At 46.5% G+C, this 24,118-nt stretch overlaps 2 protein-coding genes across 4 annotated transcripts in view; one reads left to right on the top strand and one right to left on the bottom strand.

Annotated features, from left to right (window-relative positions):
- TBC1D16 (TBC1 domain family member 16) overlaps positions 1-24,118 on the bottom strand; it is a 138,328-nt gene that overhangs the window by 92,467 nt on the left and 21,743 nt on the right. The window lies entirely within an intron of this gene.
- Positions 1,082-23,208, top strand: GAA (alpha glucosidase). 3 transcript variants are annotated; one of them, XR_013391804.1, is made up of 21 exons: positions 1,082-1,180; positions 2,193-2,787; positions 3,384-3,529; positions 6,861-7,026; positions 8,139-8,235; positions 9,625-9,744; positions 11,745-11,863; positions 12,015-12,146; positions 13,233-13,343; positions 13,815-13,928; positions 14,060-14,144; positions 14,870-14,987; positions 15,801-15,934; positions 16,543-16,694; positions 18,523-18,671; positions 18,937-19,078; positions 20,163-20,261; positions 20,517-20,681; positions 20,802-20,954; positions 22,111-22,293; positions 22,327-23,208. XR_013391804.1 is itself a non-coding variant. In XM_028714886.2 (20 exons), the coding sequence occupies exons 2-20, from the start codon at positions 2,260-2,262 to the stop codon at positions 22,168-22,170; spliced, it is 2,790 nt and encodes a 929-aa protein (XP_028570719.2). In that variant the 5' UTR covers positions 1,082-1,180; positions 2,193-2,259; the 3' UTR covers positions 22,171-23,208. The 3 variants fall into 3 exon arrangements, 2 of the variants coding, with proteins under 2 accessions (XP_028570719.2, XP_077780217.1); XM_028714886.2 differs by having other exon boundaries at positions 22,111-23,208; XM_077924091.1 differs by lacking the exon at positions 20,163-20,261 and having other exon boundaries at positions 22,111-23,208.

The following is a 24,118-nucleotide window of genomic DNA, read 5'->3' as shown; positions in this document are numbered from 1 at the left end:
GCTCTCCCCCCCCCCCCCGCAAAAAAAGTAATTTGTCACAGGTCGTCAATGAGGAAGAAGCTCATCGCTTGCTAATAGGAATGAGTATCCAAGCATCCGCATTATTATAACTACGTACTCCAAAAGAGCATAACACATGTTCCCTCTTCAGGACACGCACTTTCCGACTAAATGAATCTCTCTAGGTCTAGAAGAGCCTGCCAACCTAGCAGTTCGAAAGCACCCCCAGGTGCAAGTAGATAAATAGGGACCGCTTACTAGCGGGAAGGTAAACGGCGTTTCCGTGTGCGGCTCTGGCTCGCCAGATGCAGCTTTGTCACGCTGGCCACGTGACCCGGAAGTGTCTCCGGACAGCGCTGGCCCCCGGCCTATAGAGTGAGATGGGCGCACAACCCTAGAGTCTGTCAAGACTGGCCCGTACGGGCAGGGGTACCTTTACCTTTACCTTTAGGTCTAGAAGATACCAAAGTTCAGGAGCGGCCTCGATCATTTCCTATCAGGTTTTTCTTGCTTATTTTTGTTCCCCAGGGTGGTGGCTGTGTGTGCGTGTTCGAGGCTGAAGTTCTACATAGTTTGATGAATTCGGGTACAAATCCGAATCCATATTTTCCCTGAGAAAACTCTTTTGAGTCCAGGAGAATCTTTCCCTATATATATATATATATATATATATATATATATATGCAGGTTTTGGTGTCCTCGGGTGTCTTCCCGTGTAAAAGTTGGGGTGTCTAGGCGACGTTTCGACGAGGTCTCACTCGTCGAAACGTCGCCTAGACACCCCAACTTTTACACGGGAAGACACCCGAGGACACCAAAACCTGCATTCCTGTACCCGTGAAAATCTACGAAAGCAAATATATATATATATATATATATATATATATATATATATGTCTGTTGTTGTTACTTGAGGCATCATGTGTGTGTGTGTGTGTGTGTGTGTGTGTGTGTGTGTGTGTGTGTGTGTGTGTGTGTGTGTGATGCCTCAAGTAACAACAACAGACTCTACCCTCACTTTAGTCTACGGAGCTTGCTTTAAGAGAAGCCGAAAGACAAACTAGGGGGAAGTCACATGATCAACTGTTCACGTGACTGTTGTGATTTCCCCCACCCACCCGGAATATTCTTGTTGGACTCGAGTACTGTATGACTGGCTGATGGCGTTTCTGAGCCGGCGGTGAGTGAAGTTTTGCAGGGGGAAATGGTCAGGATATATTTGGGTGTCCCCCACCCCGTTCTGCAAGCCTGGTAGAGTAAGCTGAAGAATCTTATTCGGAGATCAAGCACTGTGAGATTTTCAAGGGTTCCCATACTGTAATTTTTATTACACAAAAAACAAAGTTAGCAGTGTTGACTCACGAGAAAAATTCCGAAGTCGGTATTTTATTAAATACGTAATGTCACCATTTTTTAGGTTATTTGCAGGGTTCCCGTGCATTTTAACTGCTCAAAAAAAACAGGGAAAACGTGCCTCCTTTCACTGTATAATAGCAGTACTGTACTGTATGTGCTATTAAAAGCCACACATTCTGTTTTTCTGCCTGCTGCAGAGCTCTTAGACACGGAATCTTGCCAGAAAACAGGTAGTATTTGGAACTGTGATAGTTCCCATATAGAATTGTACCCCATTTTCTCCAGAGGAAAAAAGAAGGGAGCATAGGACTTATACTTAATCACAGGCAGAATGGAGTCCACCAAACTAGAATGAATGCATGGGCGTAGCCAGGTTTTATGGGGTGGGGTGGGGCAGGACCTCAGATTTCTATGGATTTTTATTGATTGAGGGGAGGCTGCTGCCCCCCCCCCCCCGCTACACCCCATATCTGAAATTCCCTTATTCCTAATAGGATTCCTAGCAAGAAAAGGGAAAAGTTGACAGCTATGTTACACCCATGAATGAATGCTCCATTTTAACCCTAATCCATGAATGTGAGTAGTCTAGTGAACCCTCAAAGGGGTGTCTGGGGGCCCATTAAGTTGTTTGGAGGCAGCATTAGGCAGAGGGGGGGGTTAGGCAGGAATGCACTCTATTGGCTATTGTATAGAACTGACTTGCTGGGTCCTTCAGTCAGATAAAACTAATGAATGCCAAGAAGCAGACTGGGAACTTTTGACTACACAATAGGACTCTTGGGCAATGCAGCCTGCAGAAAGTCTTTAAGTTCCTTGTCTTGCATGTTCTCCCGCAGGTGGATGCCTTAACCAATCCTATGCCGGCTAAGGAGGGCACACCTGCCTGTCTCCCGAAAGTCTGCTATGCCACTGACGGAGAAGCCTAAGTGGAAGGGTCTCTGCATGATTCTGTGGGCTTCTGGCATCACAGCTGCAACTGTTATACTTGGTGTTTCTGCGGTCCATGATACCTTGAGCCCTGGAGCTGCTCCGGAAGCAGCGAGCGCCTGCAGAGATCATCATAAATGCAGGGACGTGAAACGGAAACCCATAGAACGACCGGAATTCCCCAGAGGGTTCATCGCACAGCCACAGTGCAACGTTCCTCCAGACAGCCGCTTTGACTGTGCTCCAGAAAAGCTGCTCTCTCAAGAAGAATGCCAAGCCCGGGGCTGTTGTTATGTCCCTGTTTTGCCCAAGGGCCCTGCTATTTTGCAGCCGTGGTGCTTCTTCCCTCCTAGCTACCCTAGTTACAAGCTAGCAAACCTGACCACCACTGAAAGTGGCTACACTGCCCACTTAACCCGTGGTGTGCCCACTTTCATGCCAGACGACATAATGACCTTGCAGCTGGATGTGATCTTTGAGACGGAGGGTAGGCTTCACTTCACGGTGAGTAGGGACTGTGCCTATTTCATTTCATTTGTATACTGCTCATCAAGAAAATAAGATCTTTGCAGAGCAACTTGCAAATTGCATATTATACATGCAGTGAGATGTAATTAAAAACACACACACACCCAAACAGCACAAAAATCTCAGCGTAATATTTCAAAACAACATCAAAAACCAAGTGGGCCTATAGCACTCCAGGAGAATATACAATGATCAAAATCAGGTGAAAATTGGGGTATTTTGCTACTTGGATCAAATCAGTGGCTAAGGGATGTAATAAATCGGTACTGTATATAAAGTCAAATATTTTGCTAATTGAATTGGGGGTGGAGGGATGAGTTGTTTCATGAAAAACACCTGGTTCCTTTGACTCATACTCTGACCAGGACATGCCCACCCCGAAATTCATGAATGATCTTTTCCCACCCCCTACTTCTCTCAAGTAATTTCACTATAGATGCTAAGTTCCTGACAGCCTGGCTAGACTTCTCTGATTTGCAGCATCTCTATTTCTGATGCAGGAATCTCTTCATAGGCTCACTATGGCTTAAGTCAACCCTGTAATGCTGTTTCAATTGTCTTCTCCAACACAGCTTAAGGATCCAGTTAACAAGCGCTATGAAGTCCCTTTAGAGACCCCAAAAACGAGCAACCGGGCGCCCTCAACACTGTACTCTGTACAGTTCTCTGATGATCCATTTGGCCTTGTTGTTGTCCGAAAATCCAGTGGGCAGGTTCTGTAAGTTACTCCTGATTTTCTTTACCCAAATGTTCTCCTTCTGTCTGCTTGCTGCCAAGAGCATCAGTCAAACAGAGCCTGAAAAGCTGTAGGAAAATAACAGGAATGAGAGCATGTGGGGGTGAAGGCAGTTGACCTGTCTGAGACCCATGTTGTAGCTAATATATAGAATTCAACATCATGCTTCTTCAGTCATTCCGTCTGTGCAAGCATTGCAGCTTGCCAGACAGAACGATCCCTCCTCTCCCCACCACATAGTGTGATCTGAAGGGAAAGAGAAATAAAAAATACCAGCCGACAGGAAAACTAGTTATGCACGAGCGGAACTAACCCGTTAACCAGAGGCCTTGGAAAAGATGAGAAAGTGGTGATGGAGAGTAGGATGGTCCTGACCTAACAACCAGAGGCCTTGGGGAAAGTGATGCAACCTCAAGTTATGGGCGTGATTACTAGGGGGGGGGGGGCTTATATACAGGGGTTGATGATTCTCACGTGATATGCCAGATTAATAAATAACCGGGTATAAAATGCACTTCCATGTTTACTAGAAATATTTCAGGTAATGGCTGAATGTAAGATTATGGACGCGGGTGGCGCTGTGGGTAAAAGCTTCAGCGCCTAGGGCTTGCCGATCGAAAGGTCGGCAGTTCGAATCCCTGCGGCGGGGTGAGCTCCCGTTGCTCGGTCCCAGCGCCTGCCAACCTAGCAGTTCGAAAGCACCCCCGGGTGCAAGTAGATAAATAGGGACCGCTTACTGGCGGGAAGGTAAACAGCGTTTCCGTGTGCTGCACCAGCTCGCCAGATGCAGCTTTGTCACGCTGGCCACGTGACCCGGAAGTGTCTCCGGACAGCGCTGGCCCCTGGCCTCTTAAGTGAGATGGGCGCACAACCCCAGAGTCTGTCAAGACTGGCCCGTACGGGCAGGGGTACCTTTACCTTTACCTTTTTTAAGATTATGGAGGGTAGTTAGTGGATAGCCATGAGTGTTTACAACCCAGACAAGAATTTCAAAAAGAATGGGGGAAATGCAGAGAATACTTTAACCAAACAGTGCCCCAAAATATATACCTGGACTTGTTTCAATTAATTTCTGCAGGAGACTTTGCGGTTTTTTAAGTCATAACTAGGAAAAATTGTAATAGTCACATATAAAAGAAACAGTATACCAGAAGTAAATAAGGAGGTCATTTACAGGATAAAGGAAGTCTTTTATTTTTATGTTTGTTTTCTTTATGTAAGGGGATAGGAGTTTAATTTTGATAATTAAATTGTCCATGGTGGTGGGTTTGTTTGTATGTATGAGTTGTTGTGGACTATGATGTAAATAAATTAATAAAATATATTTTAAAAATAATAATGCATGAGATAGATATAACTTTCTTAAATCAGATATATAGGTTAATAATACGTATTTAATAGTCGTATGGTATAGAATATTATGCACAATAAACAGTTGTGTATTATGTAAAATTATAAGTAAAGGTAAAGGTACCCCTGCCCGTACGGGCCAGTCTTGCCAGACTCTAGGGTTGTGCGCTCATCTCACTCTATAGGCCGGGAGCCAGCGCTGTCCGCAGACACTTCCGGGTCACGTGGCCAGCGTGACAAGCTGCATCTGGCGAGCCAGCGCAGCACACACGGAACGCCGTTTACCTTCCCGCTGGTAAGCGGTCCCTATTTATCTACTTGCACCCGGGGGTGCTTTCGAACTGCTAGGTTGGCAGGCGCTGGGACCGAACGACGGGAGCGCACCCCGCCGCGGGGATTCGAACCACCAACCTTTCGATCGGCAAGTCCTAGGCGCTGAGGCTTTAACCCACAGCGCCACCCGCGTCCCTTTCATGTAAAATTATAGGTACTAGTATATTCAAGGATATTCATGGGGTAAATTATGTATTATGTTTAATATATAGGATAATGTACATATTTTCCATGGGGTAAATCATTTAATGTACTATATACATAATAGTATTATGATTATACTCGACCCCCAATTTCAGGGGTCACACAGGGGAAGGGAGCTCACCCTGATGCACAAGTAGAAAGCTTCCACTGACAGGCTGCCCCCAGGGCCATTTGCCATACTACATATGAGTAATCCAGGGTTTATATCCAAGAATCTACCTAAGGTGGCACTTCAGACATTACCAACTCTCTGATGTGTGTGTGTGCCTGACTGATGTGTGTTTTTGCAGACATGAATTGGAGTCATTTGCACATAACTTGATATCTGAAAATGTAGCCTCTTTTAAGTGTGCACCTTAAGCAAATACTGTTATGAGAAGCAGCCTCCAGTGGTTAGAGCTCTTTGTAGTATTTATATCTCTGGGCTAAAGCACTTCCTCTTTTTGACCTTCTGCTTTTCTGGTGAGACAGAGCTTGAAAGGTCCTTTTCTGCATTCAGGGAATGTGGTGACATTATTCACAGGTGTGCTAGGGCAGTGGGAACCAGAGAAATGCTAAAGTGGAATTGCCAGGAGCTTGACCTACACTTGAGTAGGACCCTGCAGAGACACATGCCCGACTGGCATGTTCTCTCCCTCCTAGTCGATCGTTGGGGAGCTTCAAAAGCTTTCTCCAGCCCGAACATCACAGCGACTGATGCCAACAGACATCGGCACACTTAGGGATCCGCACAGTCTTCGCAGCTTGCGTAACAGACCTCAGCAACTCAGCATTTTGGCTAATCTACTTTATTTACATATAAACACACACAGAGCACTGCAACATGGCTCCCTCTCTCTCTAGCATCAGACAGCAAAGAGAAAAGGAACAAAGGACAATAGTCCCACTTCAAGGAACACAGTAACACAAACATCCTGTCTCCGTCACTTCCCACTCTGTGGAGTCAAAACATACACTGTCATGTGAAAGACAACAATCCCATGACTGCAATCACGGATTTCTAACACTTTTAGGCTGGACTCGGTGGTGAAGCATCTGTGTTCCAGGCAGGAGGTCCCTGGTGAAATTGCCAGCATCTCCAGGTAGGGCTTGGAGACATCTCTGCCTGAAATGGAGGAGAGCCTCTGCCAGTCAGGCAGAAAACACTGAGCTAGGTGGACTTGTATAAGGCAGTTCCTTATGTTCCTAATGTCTGGTTCAGGGGCTTCTTTCTCCTTGTTCTCACAGTGAATTCAGACAAGCAATAGCCTCCTATGGCCAACTGAGCTACACAGTGCTCATGTGCTCTGGCCATGTGGTCAACAAATCCATTGGAAGTTGTGTGGGTGGGTGTAGGCTTTGGGAGTGGTTAGTGGAACAGAGATCTAGAAAAGGCAAATTCATTGCAGTCTGCTTAGTGGGATTGTCCACTTTCTCCCTCAAATAGGATCAATACCACCGTGGCTCCCCTGTTCTACGCAGACCAGTTCCTGCAGATCTCCACTTCCCTGCCATCGCGCTTCATCTCTGGGCTGGGTGAGCACCAGACCTCGCTCATCCTGAATGTCAATTGGACCAGGGTTACCTTATGGAATCGGGACATAACGCCCACAGTAAGTCATGGGGAGTTTCAGGAAGGGCTGGGGTGAAAAAACTTCAGAAGTCTGCCTCTCAAAAAGCAGCAACAGCCCAATACAGATTGGGCATGCTCAGAGGCCACACTGCGCTGTGTATCCAGAGGACAGAGGGGAGAAGCATGGGAAATGGCTTGGCTGGAACCCCCAACAGGAGCACTCTACGCTACAACTTTTTGTTGCAGTTCACCTTTGTCCCTTCTGCTTTTGAATCCAGTTAAACCTGTCCTTTCCTTCTTCCCGGAGAAGTAGTTCTAGGAAAGGAGCTTGGGATTTCCAGCAGAGAATTATCAATGCCTCACCTGACTTCAGTACCCAGAATTCTTCAGCAGGTTATAGGTTAGTAGTGTGTATGGAGTTGTGGGCATGCACACCATCATATGCCTTGCTAGGACCATTTGCCTGAGGAATGCCTTATCCTCTCATTGACTTCTGATGTGCTTTGTGCAGGAAGGATCATTTGACCTAGTCTGGCAGTGAGGTTCTGAAGTATTCTGCTATTGTCCACAGCGTAGATCCATCATTGCACTGTTCTACTAACTAAACCTGGTGTCAAGCTTCGGGGAATTCCCCCCCCCCCCCAGTGACAGCGAGAAACAGAGAAAACAAAGAATAGTTCTTACTAGTGAGTGTATTCAATCATCACAGCGAGAGACAAGGAATGCAGTCTGTCTCCCGTTAATGACGTTGCTCCAGCTGAGCTCCTTCCCCTTCCCTTGCTAGTGACAATACTTCCTCTTATGGTGGCCGACAGAGGCTAATTGTATCTTTTGCTCTTGAACTCTTAACGATCGCCAGGTTCTGGGAGAAGGGGGGTCAGAAATACTCTCCAATGATAATGTGTCAGTTGTCTGCTCTGCCTCTTCTCTTCTCTTCTTCCAACACCTCCCAACTCTTCTGTTCACATGTCTCTGAGCTGTCACCATCCTCAAACCACTGCTGTAATTCAATACTGCCTTCCTCTTCTCTGGAAGCTTCAGGAGAAGGGGGAGTGATCTCCACCATTCATCTTGTCCCCTTCAGTCCAGTCCCTGACACCTGGCTTAGCTGTGTAGTGTAATGTGGACTATGCACTGTTTCTGCATTTTCAGCCCTCTGTCAATCTGTATGGCTCACACCCCTTCTACCTGGCAATGGAAGACGGCGGCTTGGCCCATGGAGTCTTTTTGCTAAACAGCAATGCTATGGGTAAGGTATCTCTTTAGAGTGTGTTCTCTGTTCCTTTATATCTATCTACCTCTACAAAGGGCCCTACATCTTGTTTATTTAAAATGCAGGATACTATATATTTAATAGTCATTTTTTCAAGCATTCTATAATGCTTTGGGACTTTCTTTTCTTTTCTTTTTTTTGGAGCTGTGGCAGTTTAGTTTCTTACCCATCAGTGCAATCCTCAGCATGTGTAAAAGGTAAAGGTAAAGGGACCCCTGACCATTAGGTCCAGTCGCGGACAACTCTGGGGTTGCGGCGCTCATCTCACTTTATTGGCCGAGGGAGCCGGTGCACTGCTCCCTTGTGTACTCCCGGTGTACAGGTCATGTGGCCAGCATGACTAAGCCGCTTCTGGAGAACTAGAGCAGTGCACAGAAATGCCGTTTACCTTCCCGCTGGAGTGGTACCTCTTTATCTACTTGCACTTTGTGCTTTCGAACTGCTAGGTTGGCAGGAGCAGGGACCGAGCAACGGGAGCTCACCCCATCGCCGGGATTTGAACTGCCGACCTTCTGATTGGCAAGCCCTAGGCTCTGGTTTAACCCACAGCACCACCCACATTCTTTCAGAGGCAAATTCTATTGTATTCCATGGAACTTACTCTCAGGGAAGCTCCACTGTTCAGGATGTGTTTAGGATCACAGCCTGACTAATACGTTGTAAGCCTTTCCCTTTAAGACAAATCTATATGTAAGATGAATCTATATGTAATATTGTGCATCTGTCCTGATCAGATCAGGCGGCGTAGTGAGTGTGTAACAGCAAGCTGATGCTGTCAGCATATTTACAGGCAAAAATGCACATCAGGCTGGAGAGGTGAGGGATTTAGCTGATGGTGCAAGGTGAGGGTTGCCTGTAAACCGTGAAGGTAAAATCGTGACAGTGTATCTGGGCTCCAAATTGGGAAGTGTTCCTGAGCCCCATTTGGGGAGCAAATCTGCATGCATGGTGAAGGTCATCACCCCCCACTACACTTTAGATTAAACTGCTATAAGGCTATGAATTTAGTAACCTAAATTAACTAAATTAGACTGGTAAAAGTTTTAGGAGGGTGCAATTTAGGGTTTGCATACCTGCTTTATTTAATTAATTTTATTCCCCAGTCTAATATCATTTACCATTTATAAATTTATGTATTTTTATTCTGATTTTTCAGTGGTTGCTGAATTTGTAAATTTTCATCATTTATGTGCTTCAGTTTAGGTAAAGCCAATTTATTTTTATTTTCGGTCTGACTCTGGTCCCTCCCTGCTTATTGCCACTAGTTCACTGGATCAACCTTACTGGAACGAGATTTTGGAATCTGTTTTCAGGATGTGCCTTTGGTCTTCGGCCACCATTTCCATGTCTCTTTCTGCCTTTCAGATGTGATCCTCCAGCCCAGTCCAGCCCTAACCTGGAGAACAACTGGTGGTATCCTAGATTTCTACGTCTTCCTGGGTCCAGACCCAAAGAGTGTTGTGCGGCAGTACATGGATGTCATTGGTAGGCACTTGCTTTCTTCCTTATGAGAAGCTAGCTAATAACTTGACAAAGTGCCTTCTCTCCCAAAACTGCTGCCATCAAAAATACCACTCTGGTCTGTTGTGGGTCCTATGAAGTGCTATGAGCAACTTCCAGCTTTGTCCTTAATGGCACTGACCAGCATCCAGTGCCAGGGCTGCAATAATTCAAGCCTGTCCTTTCTCTGTATAGGCACTCCTCTTTATTTTGAACTTCAGGTAGTGCACTGTTGGTGCTAGGAAGTTATTAAAAGGGGCAACCCCAGTCACCAGTCTAGCTGGCGCATTCTGGATTAGTTGCAGTTTCCGGGTCACCTTCAAAGTTAGCCCTATGTAGAGTGCGTTGCAGTAGTCCAAGCAAGAGATAACTAGAGCATGCACCACTCTGGCAAGACAGTCAGCAGGCAGGTAGGGTCTCACCCTGCGTACCAGGCGGCACTGGTAAACAGCTGCCCTGGACACAGAATTGACCTGCGCCTCACAGCTGTGAGTCCAAAATTACTCCCAGGCTGCACACCTGGTCCTTCAGGGGAACAGTTACCCTCCAAAACAGTACTTCTGTCTTGTCAGGATTCAACCTCAATCTGTTAGCCGCCATCCATCCTCCAACCACCTCCAGGCACTCACACAGGACCTTCACTGCTTTCACTGGTTCTGATTTAAAAGAGAGGTAAAAAAAGGTAAAGGGACCCCGACCATTAGGTTCAGTCATGGCTGACTCTGGGGTTGTGGTGCTCATCTCGCTTTATTGGCCAAGGGAGCCGGCATACAGCTTCCGGGTCATGTGGCCAGCATGACTAAGCCACTTCTGGTGAACCAGAGCAGCACACAGAAATGCCGTTTACCTTCCCACCGGAGTGGTACTTCTTTATCTACTTGCACTTTGTGCTTCGAACTGCTAGGTTAGCAGGAGCAGGGACCGGGAGCTCACCCCATCGCGGGGATTCAAACCGCCAACCTTCTGATCGGCAAGTCCTAGGCTCTGGGGCTTAACCCACAGTGCCACCCGCGTCCCTCTAAAAGAGAGGTAGAGCTTGTTTAAACCCCCCCTGTTGTTTTTTGTTACTGCTAGGAGGTGCAACGTTGCTATAGTTATAGTACCGAGATGTTATTTTGTTATATGCCATTATGGTTGTTATTACATTGGTGTTTCATTATTGCTGTTATTGTGAAATTGTAATTCTGATGGTTGATTTTGTACTGTTTTGTTGTTGCCCTTCTTCCAAGCCTCTTTGAGCAGTATATATAGGGCAGTATATAAATTTATTAAATAAAAATAATAATCATCTGTACACGGGCTTCCCTTTTCCCACATGGATGTACTTCATGCACTGAAAAATACATAAGGCAGCCCTGGACTATTATGCTTGAGATGCCCAGCTCTGCTGCCTTAATCCTCTATGCCCCCTGAAGGAATTCTTCTGGCCGCTCTACAGTGGTACCTCTGGTTATGAACTTAATTCGTTCCGGAGGTCCATTCTTAACCTGAAACTGTTCTTAACCTGAGGTCCCACTTTAGCTAATGGGGCCTCCCACTGCCGCTGCGGCACATGATTTCTGTTCTCATCCTGAGGTAAACTTCTTAACCTGAGGTACTACTTCCGGGTTAGCGGAGTCTGTAACCCGAGGTGTTTGTAACCCGAGTTTCCACTGTATTTGTATTTATTACAATGCAATAAACATAACCATCAAAATCTTTCCATGAGTATTTGGAATGGGGACTGACCCCTTGCTCCTAATCCTGGCCTTAGCTGCAACAGAAAAGAGGCGGTCTTAGATTTTTAAAGGAGACATATTTACGCTAGATTTTTTTACCCATCTCCCAAAGAACATTTGAATGAGGAAGTTTATTTCTTCAAATCTTGGAGGCTGTTTCATTGAAAGTTTACTTGCATGGTGCATTTGTGAGATGCTATTGGTTGTTGGAGGCCTCTGAGTATCTTTCCCTTTCTCTCCGCCCCCACCTATTCCTTTTTCCCTCAGGGTATCCATTCATGCCCCCCTACTGGGCCCTGGGATTCCACCTGTGTCGCTGGGGATACTCATCTACGGATGTCACCCGGGAAGTGGTGAAGAACATGACAGCGGCACGATTCCCCCTGGTACGTGGCTTCCCGGAGTCCTCTCCAGGACACAGCTTCTCCCTCATGTGCTTCTAGAGCCATGGTAACTGAGCAGTGGGGAACAACAGGGCCGGAGCGCCAGAGAAACCGCCTGTATGCTCAGTAATGCCGCCATCTGTGGACTTCACAGGATGTGCAGTGGAACGACCTGGATTATGCAGATGCTAGGAGAGATTTCACTTTCAACAAGGATGGCTTCGGGGATATGCCAGATATGGTGAACGACTTCCACCGCGATGGCCGGAGGTACGTCATGATTGTGGTAAGTTAATGAAGCCTGAGCTCTTCCACCGATGGGGAACTTCACAAAGGCCGGTTCTCCACATCGTAGATCGTCCGCTGGTCTGTCGGGACCTATTCAGAAGCTTGTCTGAATTAATTTTAAGATGTATTTTAATTAATTGATGTCTGTTTTTATGCTTATTGTGTTGTTTTTATGATGTTAGCCGCTCTGAGCCTGGCCTCAGCCGGAGAGAGTGGGATACAAACAATTTTTTAATTATTATTATTATTACTATGGCCAGGTTGCAGACTGATCTGAGGTGGTTCGTGACACCAGCACAAGCACTATACAAATATATGGTAAAACATTAAGAAATGGGTCCCCCAGTGCATGTTCTGGTTAAAAGTGGGTCCTGGATCCAAAAAGTTTGAAGATAACTGCTCTAGAGTAGAAGTAGCTAACCTGTCACAACCCAAGTGATGTGGGACTCACAAATCGTCCCTGACAATTGGCCACCAGTCCAAACAATCTAGAGGCTACTTTCCTGGCCTACAGTAAGAAACAACTTGAATGATTCTAAGCCTAGGTACAATGTTTAAGCTGGAGGTTGGAAACCTGCATTTTCCCATATATTTTTGAACTCCCAACACCATTTAGTGGTCAGGGATGAGGGAATGTTTGATATTGTATTGTGCTTTCAATATTCTGTTGGGAACCACTCAGAGTGGCTGGGGAAACCCAGCCAGATGTGCAGGGTATAAATATTATTATTATTGTTATTGTTATTTATTTTCCACTCCTGGTTTAAGGCTACTGCTGTTGGTCTGGGCTGCTTTCTGAGATGCAACAAGCAAGCAGCAAGTTGCTAGGACTTCTCTTTCTTAAATCTGTAGATTTATATGTTGAGAAATCCCCTGGTACATATGACCTAACTCTTTTGAGACTTGAGGTATGAGATTCCAGCCTTGCTGGTCTGACCTAGAAAATGGAAGTAGTTATGAAATGATAGACTTCATTTCAAGAGATACTGTTTTATCGGCCTGCTAACTTCTCAAAAGTCGTGGAATTCCATGCTTTCTTGCATTTTCATGTCCTAGCCTGCGTCTCACTGTGTTCTCTTTTTAGGATGCAGGTATCAGCAGTTCCAGCCCCGCTGGGAGTTACAAGCCTTATGACGAAGGACTGAAGCGGGGGGTCTTCATCTTAAATACAACAGGGCAGCCTCTGATTGGAGAGGTTAGTCCTGGGCCCGAGCCCTGAACTTTGGCAGACCATGAAAGAATGTCTGCTCTGAATGGCGCGTGTTTTTGAGTGAAATCAAAGCCCATGATTCATATTCTAATTATACTTGAGCTGGATGGGTCAAGGAGAGACAATAGGATGGACCATGTCTTCCTTTGTTCATAGGGCTCTGACTTCCATTTTGGTAGCATTGCAAAGCGAACTCAGCACACTATACTCAGCGCACTATATGGCTGCGATTGTACACTTGCAGTCACCATTCCCCTGGAAACCACAGAGGATTCTGCTCTTAGACAGGTTTTGCTGTGCCTTCTTACTTCATTGGCCTTCCTCTAGTTCCATCTTTTACGGGGTTCCAGGAGAACTGGGCCACAAGTAGTGCTCTAAGGATGCAAGTAAGCATAGCATTGTGACACACAAGGGTTTCCCGATGGCTTTTGACGCCTGTTACCTTTTACCTTCCAGGTCTGGCCTGGCCCCACCGCCTTCCCTGACTTCACCAACCCAGAGACTCAGCAGTGGTGGCATGACATGGTCAAGGATTTCCATGACCAGGTGCCCTTTGATGGCATGTGGATTGTGAGTTTCTTAGGCCAGTACTTTGGTGTTGTCGTGTTCATTGAACGGAGGAGGCGCAAAGTCCTCAAAATCCCTTTGCTTCTACACTGATGGAGAAACAAGATTCTTCTCCTTTCTACCCCCTGTTCTAGGACATGAATGAGCCATCAAATTTTGTGGAAGGTTCCTTGGAAGACTGTCCCAGCAACAAGTTTGAGAAGCCCCCTTATGTGCCAGGTGAGAGAGAGAGAGAAGGTTACAAAGATGGGGCTTTGCTAGTAAATGATGGGTGGGACTGGAGAATCTGGGAATAGAAGATAAATCAATAAACCTGTTGGGGAGAGGAATCTCCAAATATGATTACTTGGGAATATTCATGACAGCATGGCCTTCAGTTAATTCTGCTTGGATCACTGCACTGTGCAGCACTGGATTAGCTATTTAACAAAATCATGATGTACACCAGGGATGGGGAGCTTCTTATGGCCCCGGGCAAAACAAGACTAATGGTTAAGGATAGTAGGAGTTGGTCCAGCAACATCTGGAGGACCTAAGGTTCTCTACCCATGATTTACACACACTGCACTATATGAAAGCAGTCAAGGAATCACAAGTCACAGAATGCCAGTTAGTGCAGGGCTGGTGTGCATGAGGAGCACTGAAGAGCAACAAGTTCATCCTTGTTTGGCCTGGTTCAGATCCTGAAGCAGGAGTCCTAGCAGTCGCTCCCGATGGTTAGACCATTCCTATAGCAGCAGCTCCCTGTGAAGCTCAAGAGACTTGTAAGTATTGAGAAGTGTTGCCTTTTTCCCTTCGGCCTGCAGGAGCTCCTAATTGGGCACTAGTGATCTAAGATTCCTGAGACCAAGAGTGCTCAAGAATTCTTCACTTGCCTTCTAGCTCCTGGGTGATGGCCTTTTTGCTCACACGTTCTGCCTTGCCTGCCCCTGTTCCCCACATAGGTGTGCTAGGAGGATCCTTGAAGACTCGAACGCTCTGTGCCTCCAGCAGGCAATACCTGTCCTCCCATTACAACCTGCACAATCTGTATGGGTTGACCGAAGCCATCGCGTCACACGAGTGAGTAGGACATGCAGAGTCCTTGGGGACCCTGCCCAAAAGGTGGTATGCCTCTTGGCTGCAGAGTCTCATCTTGGTTTTCAAGGGTCTGTCACTGGTGATAAGCTGGAGCCAAGCACCTTGAGTTTGAACTTCTGCCTGTGAATCTTCTCATGGGATGCAGTAAATCAGCACTTCCACCAGCACTTGGACTACTGCAATGTGCTCTGCGTGGGGCTACCTTTGAAGGTGACTCTGAAACTACAATTCAGAATGCAGCTGCCAGACTGGTGACTGAGAGCGGCCACCGGGACCACATAACACAGGTCCCGAAAGACCTGCATTGGCTCCCGGTATGTTTCCGAGCACAGTTCAAAGTGTTGGTGCTGACCTTTAAAGCCCTAAACAGCCTTGACCCAATATACCTGAAGGAGCATCTCCACACCCATTGTTCAACCCGGACACTGAGGTCCAACGCTGAGGGCCTTCTGGTGGTTCTCTCACTGCGAGAAGTGAGGTTACAGGGAACCAGGCAGAGGGCCTTCTCAGTAGTGGCACCCTCCCTGTGGAACGGCCTCCCGTCAGATGTCAAGGAGATAAAGAACTACACAACTTTTAGAAGAAATCTGAAGGCAGCCCTGTATAGGGAAGTTTTCAATGTTTGATACTATGTTTTTATATGTATTGGAAGCCGCCCAGAGTGCCTGGGGCAACCCAGTCAGATGGGCGGGGTACAAAAATTAATTTATTATTATTATTGAAAGATCAAAGCTCTGGATGGACAGGGGTCAGTTTCTGACATTGCCCACAACTTCCCCTCCCTTCTGTTCTCAGTGCTTTGGTGAAAGTGCGAGGGAAGCGCCCATTCATCATCTCTCGTTCCACCTTTGCCGGTCATGGTCACTATGCTGGTCACTGGACTGGGGATGTCATGAGCACCTGGGACCATTTATACTATACCATACCAGGTAAATATGTTTGGGGAGTCAGTCCTGGGAACTTGCCATGTTCTGCTTTTAAAGATGCTGCTTTGGAGTTCTTTCAGATCTCCATGAGAGAGGAAAGTTCCTGGCCTTAGAGATGCGAATTCCCTAAAGGTAAAGGTAAAGGTAAAGGGACCCCTGACCATTAGGTCCAATCGTGGCCGACTCTGGGATTGCGGCACTCATCTTGCTTTATTGGCCAAGGGAGCCGGCGTACAGCTTCCGGGTCATGAGGCCAGCATGACTAAGCCGCTTCTGGCGCACGGAAACGCTGTTTACCTTCCTGCCGGAGCTGTACCTATTTATCTACTTGCACTTTGACGTGCTTTCGAACTGCTAGGTTGGCAGGAGCTGGGACCAAGCAATGAGAGCTCACCCCATCGCCGGGATTTGAACCGCCGACCTTCTGATCGGCCAAGTCCTAGGCTCTGTGGTTTAACCCACAGCACCACCCATGTCCCGAATTCCCTAGCAGGGATGAATTCTGTGTAATATCACACACATACAAACACAAAAAACCCCATGTAGAATCGTGCCTGCACCCAGAGCCACTGAAGAGGTCGTTCCATGTATTTTCCTTGCCTTGCATTCAGCGGTGCTGCTCTTTAACCTCTTTGGCGTGCCATTGGTTGGCGCGGACATCTGTGGCTTTGTGGGTGACACGTCAGAAGAGCTTTGTGTGCGCTGGACCCAACTGGGCGCCTTCTACCCCTTCATGCGAAACCACAACGACCGTAGAAACAAGGTAAGCGACGGTGGATAAGCCTTTCCCCCTCTTTGTAACATATTTACGCTGTGTGTGGGGTGGTGGTGGGGAGCATGGTTGGGATTAAACGTTTTATAGAGTTCAGATAGAAGGTGTGTGTCTCTGGGAGAGAGGAGCATCACTCAGTGGTCCACGATAAGGGACTGGTGGACCATTGTATCTGGATTGGTCTCTGGTGTCATGAACCAAGCATAAAGGTAGCTTGTTGAACAACTCACCCCTTCTCCCCCAAATACTTCCAGTTAGTTTAATCTTTGGAATCGGCTTCTGCTCACTACAGCCCATCCTGTGAAGCTTGCCCCCCAAAAGTTCTGATAATCATTTTTGTGAAGCAACAGTGAAATAACATTCAGCTTCATGCTGTTGGAAGAAAGCAGACAAAGGCCCCATTTCCCGCCCCCTCCAATACTGAGTAGGAAGTAAGAGTCAAAACCTAAATGCACTTCATTTAGAAGTGTCCTGTGCTCTAAGTTCATTTAAGAGTGTGCAGTGATGTGGTCATAGCCACAGGCATAGAAGTAATAAAGGAATTGGCCGGATAATGTTTTAAAAGCAATGTGGCAAAGAACGCTATCAGGTGTGGAGCCCCAGGAAAAGGTTAGGGCAACTTAACTTGAAAAACAAGGCCGTATAATACTGAGCTGGTGAATCACCCCAGTAGTCTTGGCGCTGCTATGCAACTGCAAGGAACTGGAGGTCTCTGTATGGTTAGATTCACAGCTTGCATGGTATGAATTGTGCAGCATGCACAACTCTTTTAGTTGTTCTTTTTATAGTCTCGTAAATCATTAACTGGACCTCATGAAGTGAGTCATTTTTCAAGGCAATGCTTACTCGGGAGTAAGTTCTAATGTGTTCCATGCTGTTTTTTCTTCCTTGTAAGTGCATGTAGGGTTGCAGCCTTAACCGTGGTTTAATAGTATCCCCCCCTGCCCGTTTTCTCCATCCATGCAATAATTCATGGATTTGTTTTCACTTTCTGGTTCGGTAGATTTCACAGTGGCCCTCAAGATGCTGCACATCTCAGTGGCAAGTAACTCCATCCCATGCAGTGACCTCTGCCCTCTCTGCTTGCTACAGAGCTCTGCCTCTGCGTGCCGCTGTTGCACCAAAAGTGGCCATGGGGGTCCTTGTAGTAAAGGATCTTCGGGTCTGCTTGCAGCAGCAGCAGCAGCATAATAGTTAGAACCGACTGTTACTGTCGATGTAGTGTCACAGATTGCGGTTGGTACAAGTGCCCAGTCTTATGTGCTCTGTTACTGGCACAACGGGCCCTATGGGATCATGCCTTAAAACAAGAGCTGGCAACGTGGTGCTCTCCAGATGTTGCTGGACTCCAAATCCCACCTCTCTGTGTCTGTTGGCCATGCTAGCAGGGGCTGATGGGCGTTGGAGCCCAACAACATTTAGAGGGCACCGCGTTAGCTACCCTTGGCTTCAGGGTTACTCTTTTTATTTCAGCTCTCATCAATTCTACTCCTGTTAGGCAGTGTTTCCCAAACTTGGGTCTCCAGCTGTTTTCGGCCTTCAGTTCCCATCATCCCTGGCCACTGGTTTTGCTAGCTAGAGATGATGGGAGTTGTAGTCCGAAAACAGCTGGAGAACCAAGTCTGGGAAACACTGTGTCACCGTGTCCCACAGCAGGTGTTGAACTTCCTGGTGAAAAGGATGTTTGGGTATCGGGGAGGGTACATGTGGGGGAAAAGATGTTTTCTGAATCTGATCTTGGCAACCTGGGAAATGCCTCTTTCTGCAGGAGTCTTTGGGGCATGATGCTTCTAATATGTTTTCTCCCTGTATCTTGCAGCCCCAGGAACCATATGTCTTCAGCCAAGAGGCCCAAGAAGCCATGAGAAAAGCCTTCTTGCTGCGCTACTCCTTGTTGCCGTACCTCTACACCCTCTTTCACAAGGCCCACTCCGCAGGGGAGACGGTTGCCCGACCCCTTTATCTGGAGTGAGTCAGCAGACTGCTGTGCTGGCAGTGGAAGGGTCAGGTGCAGTGGGGAATCTGTGGCCTTGCAACCATTTGACCCACAAAGGGGAGAGAGAGAGAGAGAGAGAGAGAGAGAGAGAGAGAGAGAGAGAGAGAGAGAGAGAGACAGAAAAAATGAAAGAGAATGTTTATGAGCTGGAGGCAGAGGAATTTGCTTCTTGATCACATCAAGTTTGTTGATTCCATACAATACAGAGTGATATGAGGGTGAATCTCTTCTCTGCAGGTTCCCAGAAGACCCCAATACGTGGGACGTCGACCGACAGCTCATGTGGGGAGCAGGGGTTCTCATCACTCCTGTATTGGAGGCAGGGAAGAGTCATGTCAGCGGCTACTTCCCTTCGGGCACATGGTACAACCTTTTGGCGGTGAGTGTTGCTGCTTCCTCTGGCTAGTGCCGCCATTATTACTATTGTTGTTGTTGTTGTTGTTGTTGTTGTTGTTGTTGTTATCCCTGTGGAATGCCCTCCCATCAGATGCCAAGGAGATGAAAGAACTATACAACTTTTAGAAGACATCTGAAGTCAGCCCTCTATTGGGAGTTTTTTTAATTCTGATGTTTTATTATGTTTTTTTATATGTGTTGGAAGCTGCCCAGAGTGGCTGGGGCAACCCAGCCAGATGGGCGGGGTATAAATAATAAAACTATTATTATAATTGTGAAAGATCACAAGTGCCTGCGACGTTTCACTGGAATTGGGAGCACAGTGGGCAGAGAAGGTTGCTGGTTCCCTGCTCCAGGTCCTTTCAGCTTCAATAAATGGAGCCTTTCCCATGATGTCCAAGCTGTATCTGAAGTATATGTCTCGATTAGACATTCACAGAATTGAGTTCACCTAGGTGGCCATCATTGACCTCGCACCTTCGTAACATTATTGTGCCCACTCTATAGAAGCCGTGGTTTCTGATATCTTTCTGCAACGTGTCTGGTAGATGACTTGCCCTTCAGGCTTGGCCACATTCATGGGCTCCAGAAATACTTGTTTTGGGCGCTGTGGGTTGTAATGATCAAATACTTGTCACATTTCAGATTTTGCTTGACTTGAAACTGTCAAGTGACTAATCTTGTCTTAAAGCGACAGTAGCCTGAATCATCATCCTGAGTGGATGAAAATTAACCTTTAGACAATGCAGAAGTGGGCTGCTGTATTTATTCTCAATCCAAATGCTGGCTAAACTGCAGTAAAGAGAGGCTTGGTAGCTCATCAGCGCTTAGGGCAGTGTGTGTGTGTGTGTGTGTGTGTGTGTGTGTGTGTGTGTGTGTAACCTTTTCTGCACACCAGCAAAATGGAAGGAGCATTCAAAGGGCGGAGAGCCATGATACCAGTCAAGCAGCAGCCAAGCTGTGTGTGATCCACAATGTCTCGGCCTTTGTGCATTTTGTGCCTTTACACACCACACACAGGATTTCAAATGCCTGCTTAATGATGGGTCCTGTATCTGGCTTTTCAGGGATCTGCCATACACAGCAAGGGACAATGGGTTCTCTTATCAGCTCCACTTGACACTATCAATGTCCATGTACGAGCAGGTCACATCTTACCCTTGCAGGTGAGTTAATTCCACCACTTTCGACCTTGCCTGGACATCCTATGTCTTTGAATCCACCCAGTGCCTTTGTCAAAAACAACAACACAGAACTACTAAGCCAAGTACTGCCATAGGATTCTCTTGGCGGGGTGTTCTTGTGTGCATGATTAGTGGGGTGCAGGGATATTTTTATAATATTGCTGGGGGGGGGGGTGAGCTATATTTCAGGGCTTTACTGTTCTGGTTATCATCTTCCTCCACTGCCTCTCTCTCCAGGAACCTGCCTTCACCACTACAGAGTCCCGCAAAAAGGGGATGTCCCTAGTGGTGGCTTTAACCCTGGAAGGAGTAGCAAGAGGTGACCTGTTCTGGGATGATGGCGATGGACTGCAGACCTTTGAGAAGGGCGATTACACACAGATTGTCTTTCTGGCAAGAGATGTGAGTTTCTGGGAGAAACAGGTTGCTCCTTTTGTTCCTAATGCCTGGGATTTCATTTGGCTGCACCTGTTTTGTGGTGGTATCGTGTCATTCTCCTCCCTCTCTCCCCCACGGCTACAGGGCATGCTGGTCAATGAGATTGTGCAGCTCAATAGCCAAATAGATGGGCTGCTGTTGAAAGAGGTGGCAGTTCTCGGTGTCCCCAGCCCTCCTCAGCGTGTCCTGGCAAATGGGGTCCCTGTCCCAGACTTCTCCTACCGCACCGACACCAAGGTAAGGACTTCTCTGTTGGTGGAGGCTAATGCCTCTTCATGCTTGCATTGATTGCAGAAAGGTTATACACGGCCGCAAGGTGCAGGACATTTTGTGGGAGACAGCATGAGCTATTTCAGCAATGGAATATACTGTAGTCAGCTTTTTAAAAGTATGCTAGTAAAGATTTGAAAGTGCCAAATTGATCTGAGCAGGGCTTGCAGTGTTCAGGGAATTAGTTACCTATTAGATTTCTGTTTCTGCCCTTGAATCTGAAGTTGCTGGGCCGGTACATAACAAAATACAAAATGTATAAATCAAAACAAATACCATAAAGCAACAACAGTATAAACTGGACATTGGACAACATGGCTACCCTGGGTTCCCTGGGTTTCTCCCATGATTCCCAATACTTGCCCCAGTATTTCAGTTCCTCTCTTCCGCTCCCCAAAACCCATCTAGAAACTTCCTCAAACATTCTGAATGTTGCAAATGCTATTAAAATGCAAATCAAGGGAACATGTTCTTTTGCTTTGGTTTTGTTTTTACTTTATATATCCAGCTACACCTTGGAAACAGAATATTCTCAGCATTAATTAAGATGGCTGCAGGGTAGACCATACATGACTTTATAACTCAGAAGACAATTGTTGATTTGGTTTAGAAGCATGGCAGCTTCTCTGGGTGGGATTCAACTGATGAGGTCCACTCACACAGTGATATTTCCTTCCTCTCCATTCTCCACCCTCCCTAAATCTGCTCTGGTTTTCTCCCAACCCTCCAGAACAGGTGGGCATGGAGGGGGAGAGTACTGCTGTGCAAGTGGACCTCATTCCATGCATGCATACCCCACTTACTGCTGCACTGAATTCCATCCAGGGTACTTGCCTGCAGGAGCTTGTAGGGCTGCCAACAGGCTGTCAGTCTAGAGGTGCCTGTCGCATGAACTGGTGTGTCCACATGGGGCAGCAGCCACATTTGAACCATGTGTGCCACGGAAGCCCAAGCACAAAGAAAGGGACAGCAGAACTTCCCATCTGCTTTGTGAGATTGCCCATGGCCCCACAAGGTCTCAGTGGAGATTAGCATGAATCAGCCAGCACCTGAGCTTGGACTGCTTTGTCCTTCATTGTGATTCCAGGATGAAGTCACTAACTCTACCTTGTCGCTTCCTCAGATCCTTACCATCCCACTCCACCTGCTGATGGGAGAGCCATTTCTCATCACCTGGTCCTGAGCAAAGAAGAAAAGCTCTCGCCAGTTTCTCTGCACCACAACAGAAGAATGAAAAACCAACGATAACAATGCACCTTATTCTGTCTGTACGCGACACTGGAATGTTTTGGTGATTTGTCAGAAAGTTGTCTTTTCTGTTTTGGTGATTGTCAGAAAGTTGTCTTTTCAGCAGCAAGAACTGTTTCCTGTTTTCCTCTGGCACTGCAGGGAAGGGAAGGGGAGCCTGTGACCCTTCTGGTGTCAAGGATGATGGAAGCTGTAGTCCAAGAGATCTAGAGGGTCACAGGTTGCTCAGTGTCTGTTGGAAGGGGAATAGTCAGAGTCTTCAGGGACTTTCTGTATTCTTAATTTTAGACAGATATTTGATGCCTTTGGTTTTGCTTTTTGGATGCTGATGAAGTTCAAGACACATGGCTGCTATTTTCATATCTCACCCCCCCCCCCCCCCCGAGAAAAAAGAATGTTCATGGGAAGACAGATGCTGCTTTGTTGTGATGAAGCTCACCTTAATGGTACGACCAGATGGAGCAAATTTGCTCAAGCAGGTACAGAAGCAGACAGAAGCCATTGCAAACACCCACTTTATTGGCTACCAAGCTCAGCTCCCCTTGAATCAATTGTTAGCTTCCTATTGGCTGTAGTGATCCAGGACTAAGGGCAGTGGAAGGGAAACTTTCCTGGCCTGGGGAGCAGAATCGTTCAGGGGAAAACAGCATGACAATTGAGTTAGTCATTCCAAATCATGTCCCCCTGCCCTCCTGTTTTGGGCAGAGCAAGGATTTCTCTATGCACAAGACCTCATTTTATTGCACTAAAATGCAGCTCTATTTTTGTAGTGGTGCATCCACAGGAAAGCTGTAAAAGCTGCTTGCTTGCTGAAAGAGCAGCTCTTATGAACAAAAAAACCCCTCCTTTTTGGGGAAAGGCAGCTGCAACAGGAACTCAGGGAATACAGAGAGTCTGTTTGTATTTGAAGTCTGAAATGAATTTTTTTTCTGCCTCTTGGAAGTCTGTCTTCTCAATAAATATTTTTCTTAAATCTTGTACTTTACCCTCATTTGTGTTGGATCTATTTCACTGGTGGCAGAAAATTTTAAAAAGGTTCGCCTTTGATAAAAGGTGGGGGATCACAAAGCCACACTCCCTACTACTCATAGATCTTTCCCATCTCTCCTTCCTATTCGTTTACCTTTCCTCTCAAAAGCTCAGAACAGGCCAGGCATCCAACTGGCTCTTTATCAGGTGCATTCAGATTGTTCTCTTGTTGCCATCAAGTTTGCTTTACCAGCACCCAAATGGTTAACGATCATGATGATATCCTGGTGGTGGTGGTGGTGGTGGTGGTGGTGGTGGCCAAAAACTGCTGCAGTTTGAGGATACGGTGCTGCTGTCGCCCAGCATAAGGCACAGGCACAAGAGCAAATAGTAAACAACATTGCATGTAATGCAGGTTGCAGTGATTATATTAAAGGTTGATTCAAGATAGAATAAAAATTGTAACAGTATGTTGCTGGGTTGCTCCAGCCACTCTGTACCGCATGCATGCCCTATAGATAAATCCCTAACAGTTACTCATTTCTTTAAAAAATCAGAGAAGATTGAAGGTTAAAGGTTGAAGATTGAAGACTGAACAAAAGGACTAAGGCACACTGAACTACGTTAGTTGGTTAAAAGTACATTGAGACCCTGTTCCGTGTGTATGTGTATATGCGCACATAGAAGTTTGAGAGACTTTCTGAGTCTCTCTAAACAAATACTTCATAATTAAATTCAGAATAACTTCCAAGGAACTATCTTCCTCAAAATATATATAAATAGGCCTGTTAAGGAAGGGTAACGTATGTGATCCACAGAGTCCAAGTCTTTCCTTGCAAACCCCACAAATCTATGCGTTCTATATATGTAAGTACAGTGGTGCCTCGCAAGACGAAATTAATCCGTTCTGCGAG

The sequence above is a fragment of the Podarcis muralis genome, chromosome 2 (genome assembly GCF_964188315.1).
Source record: "Podarcis muralis chromosome 2, rPodMur119.hap1.1, whole genome shotgun sequence".
Classification (NCBI taxonomy): domain Eukaryota; kingdom Metazoa; phylum Chordata; class Lepidosauria; order Squamata; family Lacertidae; genus Podarcis; species Podarcis muralis.
Note: the sequence above shows the minus strand (reverse complement) of the source record. Positions and strands in the feature narration are given on the sequence as shown.